This window comes from Syzygium oleosum, unplaced genomic scaffold (genome assembly GCF_021117445.2).
Source record: "Syzygium oleosum isolate NSW1041296 unplaced genomic scaffold, Sole_v2.1 Sole_v2.22, whole genome shotgun sequence".
In the NCBI taxonomy this organism is placed as follows: Eukaryota; Viridiplantae; Streptophyta; class Magnoliopsida; order Myrtales; family Myrtaceae; genus Syzygium; species Syzygium oleosum.
Genome location: NW_026607506.1, coordinates 5681836 through 5696054, shown reverse-complemented (window position 1 = coordinate 5696054; position 14219 = coordinate 5681836). Strand labels below are relative to the sequence as shown.

The following is a 14219-nucleotide window of genomic DNA, read 5'->3' as shown; positions in this document are numbered from 1 at the left end:
CTGACCATGGCCATCGGACTCGGACAAGTGCTTGCCCAAGTAGAAGAAGACGAAGGAGATGGAGGCAAACACCAAGACCTTGATGATCGCCGGCGTTTTCAGGCAATCCACATTGTTGAACGCCAAGACCTTGATGGTGGTGACTACAACGTCGCTGGTTTGCTGCAGAGAGAGACGCGACTGAGCTTAGGATCATGCGAAGAGAGAGCGAGAGAGAGAGAGAGAACGAGAGAGAGAGAGAGAGGGGCGAGGCGACCAAGCTTAGTGAGCTTGGGGTTTTTTTTTAACGCAAGCTAAAAATTGGTTCCAAAACCGGTCCGGTTCTCAGGTGGGATGGAACCGGTTAAAGAAACGGTTTAAACAGGATTCAATTCCCAGACTAATTTGTCTGATGGTCCGATCCGATTCCCGGGTAAACTTAGTCCAGGTGCATACTCCTAGATATGATCGATAATTAAAGCAAATATTGGATTTCTTTTTTTTCGATCGAAAAGCAAATATTGGATTGGACGAGGAAGATTAGCTTGGATTTTGGTGGTATGGCAATCGTCAAAGATGGGACCGGCAAGGTTTTAGCTTCATTGTCCCGTCTCGTTTGTCTATTTTGAGGCAGAATGTGTAGCTTCGTCTTGTATATAGGTTTGTAGATTGCCCAGTCATGGCCATGCATTTGTTAACCATCAAGTCGAGTCGAGTCGAGTCGAGTCTCAAATGAATGTCGACTCGACTCGATTTGGACATTCAAGATTCAACACTTTATTCGAGTCTAATTTTTCAAGATCGAGATCGATTCAAATTAGTTTTTCTAGACTCGGTCGTACATCACTCGAAAAATCGAATCAAACTCATATTCGAGCTTGTGCTCGAACTCAAATTCTCAAAAGAAGCCTATAACCGGGAAGAATTATCAATTTTTTTCACACTTATTAATGTGCACATGCGTACGAAAACGCGATTGTTTAATTAGGTTTCTGACCTACTCTTTATCAAGTGCTTCTAAGTTTTTGCTTGACTCGGCTCGGCTCGGCTCGACTCGAATGAGGGCTCGAGTCATTTGATATCGACAACAATTAAATAGAGTTGGGGGTATTTTGCTAGCCGGACCGGAGCAATTCACCAGTGGCTCGACTCCCTTTCACTTACGCTCTTACTTTCCGAGCAGAACGGAATCGTGAATGATTGTACCACCGAAAGTGATTAATCTTATTAATGAATTTTGCCGAGATTTTATTTTCCGATATGCCTTAAGCGGAAAAATACCAATGTGGTAATCAATATAATATATTCTCATACTTTCTTTTTCTCCCAATTTCCAAATTCACCCCTTATTTTACTATACTTAATGCCCATAACGGACAAAAAATGGAATGCTGTTCCCGTGGATGCACGATACATGAGAGCGTATCTTTCACAAACTGACCATACGAATTCACGATATGCAATTTATCACTAAACAATCATACGTCGAATGAATCCAATGTCACTATCGGACAAAATAAACTAGAGTTTGTACTATAGTTTTCAAGGCGTGGAGTGAAAAAAGTACAAGCGCACCGGCGAAAGAACCTAATCAATCATCAATCCAATGACTTAACGTTTAAGTTATCACGAAAACCTCGGGTCAGAATTGTGAATCGCCGGCCGGACCCGGACCCGGACCCGGACCCGAAAACGGGGAGAGCGCCGGCGATTCGACAAATCCACCGGAAAAAAAGGCGGAAGGCGTCACCGGAGAAGAGCCAAAGCGAAAAAGCAAATCCTTCCTCGCCAAGTCAAGCCTCTCTGTCTTCCTCCTCCTCCTTCTTCTTCCTTCGTCTCTGCAAATCTCCAGTACACAACTCTCTCTCTCTCTCTCTCTCTCTCTCTCTCTCTCTCTATCTCTATCTCCATCTTTCTCTCTTTAGGCCGAGGTCACGGCGGCGACCATCTCCACCGCTCTCTGCAAGATCTCTTGACGACCCTCCTCCTCCGTCGAGGCCGGAGATCGGGCCCCCCCGCGCGCGCTCCGATTCCCCCCCGCCGCAATCCGTCGATCGGAGCCCTCATGGCTTCCCCGGGGAACCCTAACCAGCCGTCGCCTCCCCCTACGCCGCCCCCGCACTTCGACATGGCCAAATTCTTCATGCCCCCCGCCTCGCCGTCGCCGCCGCAGCCCCAGGCCCACATCTCCTACCCCCCGCCGCCGTCCCCGTCCTCCTCGTATCCCCCGCCCACCCTCGGCCCCGGCCACGGCCACTTCCCTTACTCTCCCCCTCAGGCCTCCTCCTCTCCCTTCAGCCACCCGGAGCATCATCTCATCCCCCAGCGCTCCCTCTCTTACCCCGCCCCACTCCTCCAGCCCCCGAACCCTAATGCCGGGGCCCACCTCATGGCCCTGCTGAGCTCCCTGCCGCAGCCGTCCTTGGGCCCGTCCGAGCTCCCCGTGCCGAGCTCCGGCTCGGCCCCGGGGTTGCCCGCCCGGATGCCGAGCAGTAAGGTCCCCCGGGGGCGGCATTTGGTGGGGGACTCCGTGGTGTACGACGTGGATGTTAGGCTGGCGGGCGAGGTGCAGCCGCAGCTCGAGGTCACGCCGATCACCAAGTACGGGTCGGACCCCCAGCTCGTGTTGGGGCGGCAGATCGCGGTGAACCAGTCATATATATGCTATGGTTTGAAGCATGGGAACATACGGGTGCTTAATATCAATACTGCGTCTCGGTCTTTGCTCCGGGGCCACACACAGGTTGGCTCATCAAATTTGAATATATATGTTGAGGAATGATTTCTTTGCGTGTTTGATTACGGTGGACTAGCTTTTCGAGGGTATCATGTGGAGTTTGATGGTTGTTTTTCCGCTTGAGATTTAAGGTCGAGGTAGCATATTTCTAGTATGATAGCAAGTTGAAGTCTTCGCAGCTACGAAATGATAATGTGCTAAGATAGACCTTGTATCATTGTTCCTCAGCTATACGTGTGCACTCCTTCAGAAGTGGCCGACGTTTATTTTTTCTAACTCGAGCTCGTTTTCCGGGAAACCTAGATAATAAATTGGCTTTGCTAGCTTTAGTAATTCGAAGATGGATATGTCTTCATTGACCAGCTTGCCACTTTTGCGTAGGAAGAAGTACATCATCTTCTTTTGGAAGTTTGACCTTAGATGTAATTGACTTTAGATTTACCTGGGAGGGGTTCCTACATAGTTTGAGATGCTGACTGTTCGATATGTTCATATAGGACATACTCCCGGCGTTGCTTTGATGTACTCGTGCAGGTTCCTCTCTTTGATTCGGTACTTCACTGTATTCATGCAGCTCTCTCGTGGTGGACATGAAGTGATGTAGGATAGATAATTTTGGGAATTCTGTTTTCTGTTGTTTAATTTATTTTTTCGGAGAGGGACAGACTTGATGAGAAGTATCTGACTTGTGATCGCTGTCTTTTCTGGACCTTTCTGGTCATCTAAGTAATGTTTACTTCTCTCAGAGGATCACAGACATGGTTTTCTTTGCTGAGGATGTTCACCTTTTGGCCAGGTAATTTTCCACCTCACTCTTTTAAGCTTGTTCTTGTCATATCTTTGCCTCATAGGGCATGCTTTTTCACAGTGCAAGCACAGATGGAAGGATTTATGTGTGGAAAGTCTCTGAAAGCCTAGAGGAAGATAACAAACAACAGATTACTGGAAACATTGTCATTGCCATTCAACTAACGGGGGAGGAGTCTGTCCATCCACGAGTTTGTTGGCATTGTCACAAACAGGTGTTTTATTCTTCATGTACTTATTTGTATTGCTGGTGTATGGTCTGCTTTCTCTTATGCAGTTTCTCCCTCTCTGACTTTTTGGTTGTCAAGTCAACTTTCAAATCTTTTGACTTTTGTGAATGCTCTTGAACCTATTCAGGAAATTCTGGTGGTCGGAATAGGAGAACATGTTTTGAGAATTGATACGACTAAGGTGGGGAAGGGTGAACTTTATTCAGCAGAGGAACCTCTCATATGTCCTATTGATAGTCTCATTGAAGGGGTTCAGTTTGTTGGAAAACATGATGGAGAAGTGACTGATTTGTCAATGTGCCAGTGGATGACCTCTCGATTGGTTTCCTCTTCAGTCGATGGCACGGTATGGCCCCTTTGCACGTGTCATCTTTTACAGGTTTTTGTTGATTAAGCATTTTGGCTTGCAGTTCGTTGTCACATGGCAAACCAGTTATACCTGGCTTACTACTTTCGCATCCTAGACCTGAAGGAGTTCTTGATGTGTATTATTTGGGATAATGATATTGGAAGTCCAAAAACTTGTGTCTATCGTCACTTTAGTGCTAGAATTCTTTTTTGAGTCATTTAAGTCCTAAACTTGTTGATGTCCTTCGAATTGATCCTTTTGTTAACTCCGTCACTTTTTTTATAAAAGACTAATATTAAAAGAAAAGGGCAAAAATTCTCATAGAGATAGGGCTGAGGGGACAAGAAGGAGGCGGCACCACTGCCCCCCTTGCCACAGGGTATGTGCCCTCGCATGGTGGCCATGGCTGTCTCACCACCACCAGGTGAGGGCCCCTTGCCCTTGCCCTTGCCCTTGCCCCACATCACCCCAACGAGGGTTGTCGGCCCTCGCCGGCCATGGCCTTCTTTGTTGTTCCTCTCTCACGACCCCCCATCCCATTTTCAATTTATTTTTTAAAATTATCAGTTTATTTTTTTTATTTTAAATACAAAAACGACACAGTTTTAGACTTTAACAAGGCCAGCTTGGATTTAATGGAAGGACAACAAGTTTTAGGACTAAAGTGATGGATATACACAAGTTGTAAGACTTCCACCGTCATTATCTCGTTTTATTTTTGTAGACAGGTAATGGCTAATGCTAGCTTAAGTGAATATGTTCAAGTTCCAGATATGAAGATCCTATTGGTCTACTTCGAATAAAATAGATCAACGGAATTACTATGCCGTATGTCATGTTTGTAGTGGTATGTCGCCCAAAGGACCTAGAAAAACTGATGCACTCTATAGTTACATTGCACATTTGAAAACTAATAGTAGTGATGGCAATCTAGGTCGATACTGGCTTCCTTGAGAAGAATTCCCAGTGTGTCGTTGAAAATCATGGTTATTTGGTTTTACTTCCCAGTTCCTACAGATTTTCGTACGTATAAAGTCTACAGCATTCTTTTAAAATGTCCTAGTGGACATTGTTCTGCCTTCCATTAACTTAACGAAACGAAATCAACCTTTGAAGTCATATATCTAGTTTTTTCTCAGTAATCTTCAGATTATATCGCTCAAAACTGATAATCATATCATGCATACATCTCAGAGTATTGTTGGAAGCAATGGGTGGAGAACTCTTGACCATATCGTATTTCAGCTTTTATAACATGCAACCTGGCAGTTATTTCTGGCTTTGAATTACATAGAAAAAAAAGAAATGTGCATTCTCAGGTTGCTCCTTAAAGTTGCACTTACATTGACTGTGGCTGGTCACGAAGACCATTCAACTTGTGCGGGCAGGAGAGTACATGAGCATTTATCCAGACCTAAGTTCGGGTCTAGAATCTTTTTTCATATGATTTGAACCTATACATTTCGAGTTGCTCTTGTGATGATGGAAGTTGGATGGAAGTTGAATGAGTTGCTTGTCCTATGGTGCTGCAACCAACATAGTTTAATTACTTTCTACCTTGCTTCCTTTTTCATGCATAGTGATGATAACAACTAGGCCTTATTATCCAAAGAGGAGTGGTTTTTTTACGAGTCCTCTTACGACATTGTGCTCTGCTCCCCTGTTTCATGCATCATCCTTAAATTTTTCCTTTTTGCGGAACCTTTTGACATTGTGCTCTGCTCCCCTGTTTCATGCATCATCCCCTATTACCTGAATTTCATGCATGCCTATGATTGTGATCATGTGTCACCGTATTCTTTGGTTATTGCTAAAGTATGTTGATGGTAATAGTCAATTATTTTTACTAGTCTTGGGACTCGTTTTGACTGAAAGCCTATGCTGTGCGGCAGATAAAGATTTGGGAAGATCGTAAAACACTGCCACTTGCTGTTCTGAGACCATATGATGGCCATCCTGTTAGTTCAGCTGCATTTGTGACTTCTCCCCATCGGCCAGACCATATAATACTAATAACAGCGGTACAAGTTCAATGACCTTCTTTCTTTTCCTGATTTGTTTGTCATTCATCAAATTTTTGCTGGCACCAGTACACAGCAACTGGCAATTGGGATTCCACATGTAGCTCATAAGCTTATCTGTTTTCTGGATGGTGTTAGTATTGATATGCAACTTGTATCGGTGTATGTCTGCATGGATGTTGATTATTTAGATTGTCGTCTTTAAATTTTCCAACATAGCAAAGTTAGGGTGCCCACACTTTGATCACTGACAACGTGCTTGTGGTTCGTTTTGTGCTTATTTGTTTGAAATTGTTGCACCTGCTTCTAGGGTCCATTAAATCGTGAACTCAAGATTTGGGCTTCAGCAAGTGAAGAAGGCTGGCTTTTGCCAAGTAATGATGAATTATGGAAGTGCACACAGACGTTGGACCTCAGGAGTTCATCTGAACCGCATGTTCAGGATGCATTCTTCAATCAAGTTCTTGTATTACCTCAAGCTGGTCTTCTTTTGCTTGCAAATGCTAAGAAGAATGCTATCTATGCTGTGCACTTGGAATATGGTCCCAATCCAACAAGTACTCGCATGGACTATTTGGCAGAGTTTACTGTCACAATGCCCATACTGAGTTTTACTGGGGTAAGTGATATATCACCATATGGGGAACAGGTAATTCAGGTTTACTGTGTCCAGACGCAGGCTATTCAGCAGTATGCCTTGGACTTATTTTTGTGCATACCGCCACTTTTGGAGAAGGTGGGATTAGAGAAGTCTGATCCTGATGTGTCATGTGATGTGATGAATGTTGAAGGACCAACAGCTGCAGATGCTTCCGGAGTAAAACCTACTGAATTTCCATCAGCTGCTTCAGCACCCAAAATAACCGAGAGAACAAGCAGCCCTGACGTTACAGAGACTATCAGGTTCCCCATAAGCTCTGCTTCTGTTGAGATGATCACTCCACAAGCAGTTGCATCCTTGGATGAAGATTCTCGAACCATTAATATGGCACCTCCAACTAGTCAATCTGATATTCACGTCGTTGCATCTGCCCCTCCTCTTCCTTTAAGTCCTAGGTTGTCTCGAAAACTTTCTGGTTTTAGAAGTCCATCAGGTGGTTCTGATTCTGGTCTTCCATTTAATAATCACACTGGCAGCGAACAAGTCATGAATTCTCCTGTAGATAGGCAAATGGAAAGTGTCCCTGCACAGATGTCAGATGTGCCTTCGTCAAAGGATGAGTCAAGGAATGATGAAAAGAGAGTTTCACAAGATAATGCATCCAGCCTGCTTAACAGTCCTGTTGTGTTCAGACATCCTACTCACTTAATTACTCCCTCTGAAATATTAAGGGCTGTTTCATCCACTGAAACTAGTTTTCTTGGAGGGAAGAGTGAGGAAGAGACAAATACTCAGGATGTGGTTGTTATTGTTAATAGCGAAGCGGGTAATTCACAAGAGGAGATCAAAGTTGTAGCAGATACAGGATTTACACAGGAAGATGAATTTTCGCCTGAGGAACGAACTCAGGATTTTGTTTCAGAGAATAGAGAGAGAATTTTTAGTTCTCAAATTTCAGATCTTGGAATGGAGATGGCCAGGGAATGCCGTGACTTATCAGAAAGCTTGGCAGAAGCTAATCCAGTTGCCGGTAGTAGATTGATGGGGCCACCTGGCCAATCCCCTTCTGCTGATGTGGAAGAAATTCATGACTCATCAAAATATGTACGTGAAAAGGTTTCGGAGCCAGGTATGGCTGCAACAGTTTTGCCAGGCCCAATATCAAATGTGAAAAGCAAAAAGCAGAAGGGGAGAAATTTCCAAACCTCAGGTCCATCTTCATCTTCCCCAAGTGCTTCTAATTCAACAGATTCTTACAATGAAGCTGTCGCAAGTTCAAGTCTTCCATCAATGGAAGCTTCTTTCCCTCACATTGTGGCAATGCAAGAGAAACTTAATCAGGTAAATGCTAAACACATTGGATTCGGAAACGTTCATAGGCTTGCAAGCAAAAAGTACTGTTTTTTCTTTACCGGAAGCAAATATTTCTTTTTTTGACATTGATATTTTCACTGCTTTAGGAGCTTGGTCTGCATCTGAGAGTTTACACTGTCTTTTTGCTATAGGACCTCGTGTAGTTTTTGGGACGATTAGAGGTTCTCTAATCATTCTTTGGTTTTCGCCACAGAAGTCCAGTCGATAGTTTGGAAGCTTTTTTTTCTAGCTTGTGTTTGTCAAATGTGTTAGGTCCTCAATTTAGCAAGTTCTGGTCTGTTTTGAAGAGGAAATAACAAGATTTGAGTGGTGAATTGCTTTGGAAAGGAGCAAGTGATCCTTCTGGAATGCATTCTTTTTCACCTAGTTGCTGGACATACTTATAGGTTAATTAGGGAAAACTACGAAAACATACCTCACCTTTTAACGAATGACCACTTGCAGACCTCAACTTTTGAATATACTACATATATACCTGAGTTTTACCTTTGGAGACCACCTTACACATTCAAATCAATTATTCTGTCACCATAGTCATGAAAAATTCCAAAAATGCCCCTCCCCAAATCCTAAATTCTCACACCCACCCAAAACACTCAAAACCCAACTAAAAAATAATCCACACAAACCCAAAGCTAGATGCTAAAATGAGTTTGCAAGGAGAGGCAATTTGGTCTTTTCATTGTGGGGTTTTGCTTAGAGGCATGTGAATGCTGTTTGCAAACATAAAGGTATATAAGTGGTCATTAAGTCAAAAGTGAGGTATTTTTTGGGTATTTTCCTTAAATTAATTCTGTAGCGAGAATGTTCTGGAGAAGATTATTGTACAAATTTTAAATCTTTGATATGATCACCCTACTGCAGCTGATGAACATGCAAAAAGAAATGAAGAAGCAGATGACTGCTACTGTTAACGTGCCGATCACTAAAGAAGGCAGAAGACTTGAGGCTTCCCTAGGGCGTTCCATGGAGAAAACTGTCAAGGCTAATAATGATGCCTTTTGGGCTCGGTTTCAGGAAGAGAGTTTCAAAAATGAGACATTGGTGCAGGACCGTATGCAGCAAATAACAAATTTGCTTAATAATTTAATGAACAGGGATATGCCAGCCATTCTGGAGAAGATTGTGAAAAAGGAATTGGCTACTGTTCAAGCATCTGTAGTCCGTGCCATCATGCCAACCATTGAGAAGACAGTATCTTCAGCTATTACAGAGTCCTTCCAGGTAAAAGTCTACATCTCTCTTTGCAAGGAAATCTTCTTTATTTTGATTCCTCTGTTTCTTTTGATTCTACTATTTCGTATAATCCAGAGAGGAGTCGGTGATAAAGCCGTCAGTCAACTAGAGAAATCAGTTAATTCAAAACTTGAAGCCACGGTTGCGCGACAAATCCTGGCACAGTTCCAAACTTCTGGCAGGCAAGCTATTCAGGTTAGTATAAGATTGACCAAATGGTCTTTATAGGGAAAATTCACCAACGCATGCAAGATCCAAGCCCATTAAAGAAGATAATTAAAACTTTACTGTGCTCTAAATTGCAAAAGTGAATGAGGCTTTAGTTCATGTTTGTGCATTAATTGAAAGTACAGGAGTTTGGCAACTTCTTTTCTTAAATGAATATTTGTGCTTGTTCATTTTATGAGTGCTTGATTCTTTTTCTCTTTGCTTCTTAGAAACCATTTGCGTCTTCATCAGCAAGGTCTTTTTGTTGCTTCTGTTTGTAAGAAAAAGCTTTATTGGCCTTTAGCTCATATCCCTCCTTTCTTCTTGCACTTTTTCCTTTTGCTTCTACTTATTGTGACGTTCGTACATTTTGCATATTAGTTAATCACCCAATGTACTTATATGCATTTATGTGTCTTGAGATTCCTATATGATCGCATGAAATGATAATTGTCATTTTCATGCAGGATGCATTAAAGTCTACTTTGGAAGCTTCGGTGATTCCTGCTTTTGAGATGTCATGTAAAGCTATGTTTGAGCAAGTAGATGCTACATTTCAGAAAGGAATCGTTGAACACACTTCTGCAGCTCAGCAGCATTTAGAATCTGTTCATTCTCCATTGGCACTGGCTTTAAGGGTGTGTAATCTGCTTTGCAACTTTAACTATGGCTGGCATTACCTTCTTAATTACTTTGAAGATTATCATGTCCTGGCAGTTCGTTGCCTGTGATATGCAAATTTTCTATGCTAAATGAAATGATATTCAGATTAAGATCATCGGATGGTTCGGGATGAGAATCTGGTTGAAACCAGATTCAGGACGGATACAGATAATAACTGAGTGAAGACTTTCTGTTTGGAGATTTCTGAAAGATTTTATGCTCTTTGGGATTGTGTGAAGCTAATTAAAGGAATTTAACATTTGGTGTAGCGGTTTCCTGTGAGATGGCTGAAGAAAATTCTCATCTCCAAAGATTTTGCATCCACATCTGACATCATTTCTCATAAACCGCATTAACAATCAAATGTTCTCTTCTTGCTTATGTTCTTTAATTTTTTCAATCGGTTCATACACTCTGTACCTTACTAATGAATGTTCTCTTCTTGCTTATCAGAAGATGAGGAGATATTAATGCTTTGCTTATTTATATTGGTTTTAAATTCTTTCTGAATTCTCCTGGATGTTCTAGAATAATATTATTCTTCGTATGATTTTGCAGGAAGCCATTAATTCAGCATCATCAATGACGCAGACCTTGAGTGGAGATTTGACTGATGCTCTACGGAAGCTTTTAGCTCTCGCTGTAGCTGGAGCTAACTCACCAGTAAACCCATTGTTTACGGAATTAAGCAATGGGCCATTGGGTGGTCTACAGGAAAAGGTTCGACTTCTTGTATGAAATTCTGGTCGCCACTTATATCGCTACAGAGATGTGTCATGTTTTCTACACAAGTTTCGGGATTGTCTTGACATTTGTAGAGGAGGAATTACAAAACAAGTGTTTTCCGCATTGTAAGTTGAACATAACTGTGCATGGTTGTGCCTCATATTCTTCATGAACCTCTTTACTATGAGTCTCCAATCAGAAGAAAATATGTTGCTTCATCTGCCTTGCATGTGGCTTTTCTTCAGGAGATTGTCCTGTCAATCATCTATTACATGCACAATGGAATGTCAGTGTAGCGGTACCTTTTATGCCGAGTTTCAATGTACCTTTAATTCAATACTCTAAGTATTTGAATTATTGAGCCTGCTTGGAAGGCCAAATATGATGTCACTACTACGTTCCAGTTTCCCCCCTTTTTCTTGTTTTACTTTGTGGAGAACTGATATGTCATCTCTGTAACAGGTTGAGAAGCCATTTGATCCAACAAAAGAACTGTCGAGATTAATATCTGAACACAAATATGAGGAAGCTTTCACCTTGGCGCTGCAAAGAAGTGATGTGTCCATTGTATCTTGGTTATGTTCTCAGGTATTCAGTTGTTGATCGTGGTATAGAAAGTATTGCATCTTTTTCAGGATTTTCTTGTCTTGCCTGTTAAATTGAGTGAACCTGGGGCATAAGGACTGTTTATAACTAGTGATTTGATCTACTATGATAAAAATTCCAAACGATCCTGATAATTTTTGCTTTTGTTTGTTCATGGCTTTGTGAGCCAGATCATCTGCATTTGCAGTTGGTTGACATGTCAGATAGATTGGATTTTGTGAGAGATGTTGAACTTTAACCTTTTTCGTCGTTTTGACAGGTTGATCTACATAGGATCCTGACAATCACACCTCTCCCATTAAGCCAAGGAGTGCTGCTATCTCTCTTGCAGCAGTTGGCCTGCGACATCAACAAGGACATGCCCCGGAAGCTGTCATGGATGACCGTTGTGGCCGGTGCCATTAACCCAACAGACCCAGTAATCGCGGTGCATGTGCGGCCCATCTTCGAGCAAGTTTACCAAATACTGAGCCATCAGCGCACTCTGCCGACCAATGCCAGCCCCGAGCTTTCTAGCATACGCCTTCTCATGCATGTCATTAACTCCATGCTGATGACCTCTAAATGACACAATAACACCTGTGAAAGTGTTTGTAGTAGAGCAAAGTCAAAATGAGGCCCCATAGTAATTTTAGTCGAATCTGTACAGATCTTTAGGGAGTTCAGTTGGAGGTTTCTAGGGCTGTAAAGTTCCTGTAGTTCTCGACACTGTGAAGATAGGATCCGACTCCCAACGTTACAAAAAGAGTAAAGAAAGAATCCATGATCGTTTGCAGATTGCTTGTTTCTTCAATTGAATTCACGCTAGTCCATCCTCTTCACGACGGCATCGATCCATCGGAGATCGGGTTAACGCCAACACACGAGCTTTTCTTTGGTCTCCGCATGTAACGCATCTGCGAAATGGGGTGTTTTCGTCATCTATATTTCTGTTTTACTAAAAATTTCATGATAAAGGAAAATAGATTTCACGGGAATCATTTTAAAGGAAAATGGTTAGTTTTTATTTGTTTAGTGATTTAGGGAAAGTGATTTCCTTCCTGTCAAAATGGGAAGTCGTCTTCTTCCGATCAAAGATTGTTGTTTTAAGTCCATGGAAAACGTTTTCTGTGAATCGATCAGTCTCCCGTCATCCAAACAATAGAGTCGGAAAGTAATTTTTCGGAAACAGTTTTCCCTAAAATAATCGGAAACAGTTTTCCCTAAAATAATCGGACGCATTGTTATTACTATTGTCGGGGCATCCGCAAGTAAATGATGAGGGGGAGGTAGGGGAAAAAGGCAACTATGGCAAGATTCTTGTGCCATGAGATCCCCGACCAAAGACATTTTCCAAGTCGCACGGCACTTAGACTGATGTGTCTGCCGTGCAACTCCCGTGGAAGACATAAAGACTACTTCCCTTGAAACGGTGTTTTTTCCTCTTTCTCGCACTCCAATCTTGGCCAAGTCGTATTTTGCTTCAAGCATAAGCCGGCCATCAATGTTGACGAAACGTCCTCTTGTCGGCGGCTATTCACAGCACTGGTTTTCTGATCCCAATGACAATTTAGAAGCCACTGGCATGCTGCTTCCCTCTGCTTTGTCAAAGGAGTGCTCCGAGGGGTTTGTCATCATACACTCAAATTAGGGAAAATTTTTAATCCCGATTGCATTTCTCGCATCATGTGTAATCGGTACTTTGAAAATCAGTATATTTCTTTGTTAAATACAGTTACGCTTGTGTTCGGAGAGAAATTTGACTAATACAAGGATACCGTCCAAAAAGAAGTACTAATAGGGGTGATCGATTTTCGGGTGATTCAGTTCCCGCCCAAAGAATCAGGAACCGGACAGGAAGGGCCGGTTCCCAATTTCAAGAAGCGAAAACCGATCCGGTTCGATTCCCAGGTAGGCCAATGGAACGATAGCATGTTCAATTTTTTTCTTTTTTCATTTATCGTTAATGTACAATGAGAAATTGAAGATGTTCTCAATAATCAAGGCATTTCTACAATTAGTGAGTTACGTATAAAATCGTAGATTTCACAAAGATTTTTTCAATTTGTGGCAAAAATTGGTTGGGATGAGTGACTATTGTTGTAATCTCATTTGTTCGTATAATCTTATTCAAGTACATAAGTAAACGTAATCGTTCCAGCCTTAAAAGTCCTCCTCCTTTGTGAAACGACGTATAGATTAGGATATTTTTTATTTTATAGATTTTTAAGAATTAAAAAGTTGAAGAAAATTAAAAAAAAAAAAAGATGGACCGACGCCTTCCAATTTTATGGAACCAGAAACACAACCAGTGCCCTCTAAAACCGCCAAGAACGGGCCGGTTCGGTTCGGTCCGGACGCGGCTCTTTTTGCTCGCCCCCTCTAAAATTCTAAGTGGGACTTTGGACATAATTAAGGGTAACCCCATTAAGCCATCGGGAATCATAACAACTACGCTTTTTGCTTTTTAGCCGCTCCGCACTAATCCTTCGTTTCATCGGTGCGATTCGAGCGGCGGGACTTATGCCCTCCGTCGAGCCTTTGCACGTCGGGGCACGGGCACGAGACCGATTCCTCGGGGATGTCTCGCGGTGGCCGACGCCGGATTCGGGGGTACTTCCATCAGGGGTGGGGGAAATCGGAGGAGCTCCGAGCGGCGGCACGACGTGTCGATTGCCCAAAATTTCGAGGAAAATAGCGAGAG

At 42.5% G+C, this 14219-nt stretch overlaps 1 protein-coding gene across 1 annotated transcript; it reads left to right on the top strand.

The window, feature by feature from the left end:
* Window positions 1–1839: 1839 nt before the first annotated feature.
* Window positions 1840–12311, top strand: LOC115661661 (enhancer of mRNA-decapping protein 4-like). Its single transcript, XM_030583891.2, has 12 exons — window positions 1840–2722; window positions 3463–3512; window positions 3585–3738; window positions 3881–4099; window positions 5995–6123; window positions 6434–8065; window positions 8963–9322; window positions 9410–9529; window positions 10009–10179; window positions 10763–10924; window positions 11393–11518; window positions 11796–12311. Exons 1-12 carry the CDS (start codon window positions 2045–2047, stop codon window positions 12102–12104), a joined length of 4110 nt encoding a protein of 1369 aa, XP_030439751.1. The 5' UTR covers window positions 1840–2044; the 3' UTR covers window positions 12105–12311.
* Window positions 12312–14219: the final 1908 nt, after the last annotated feature.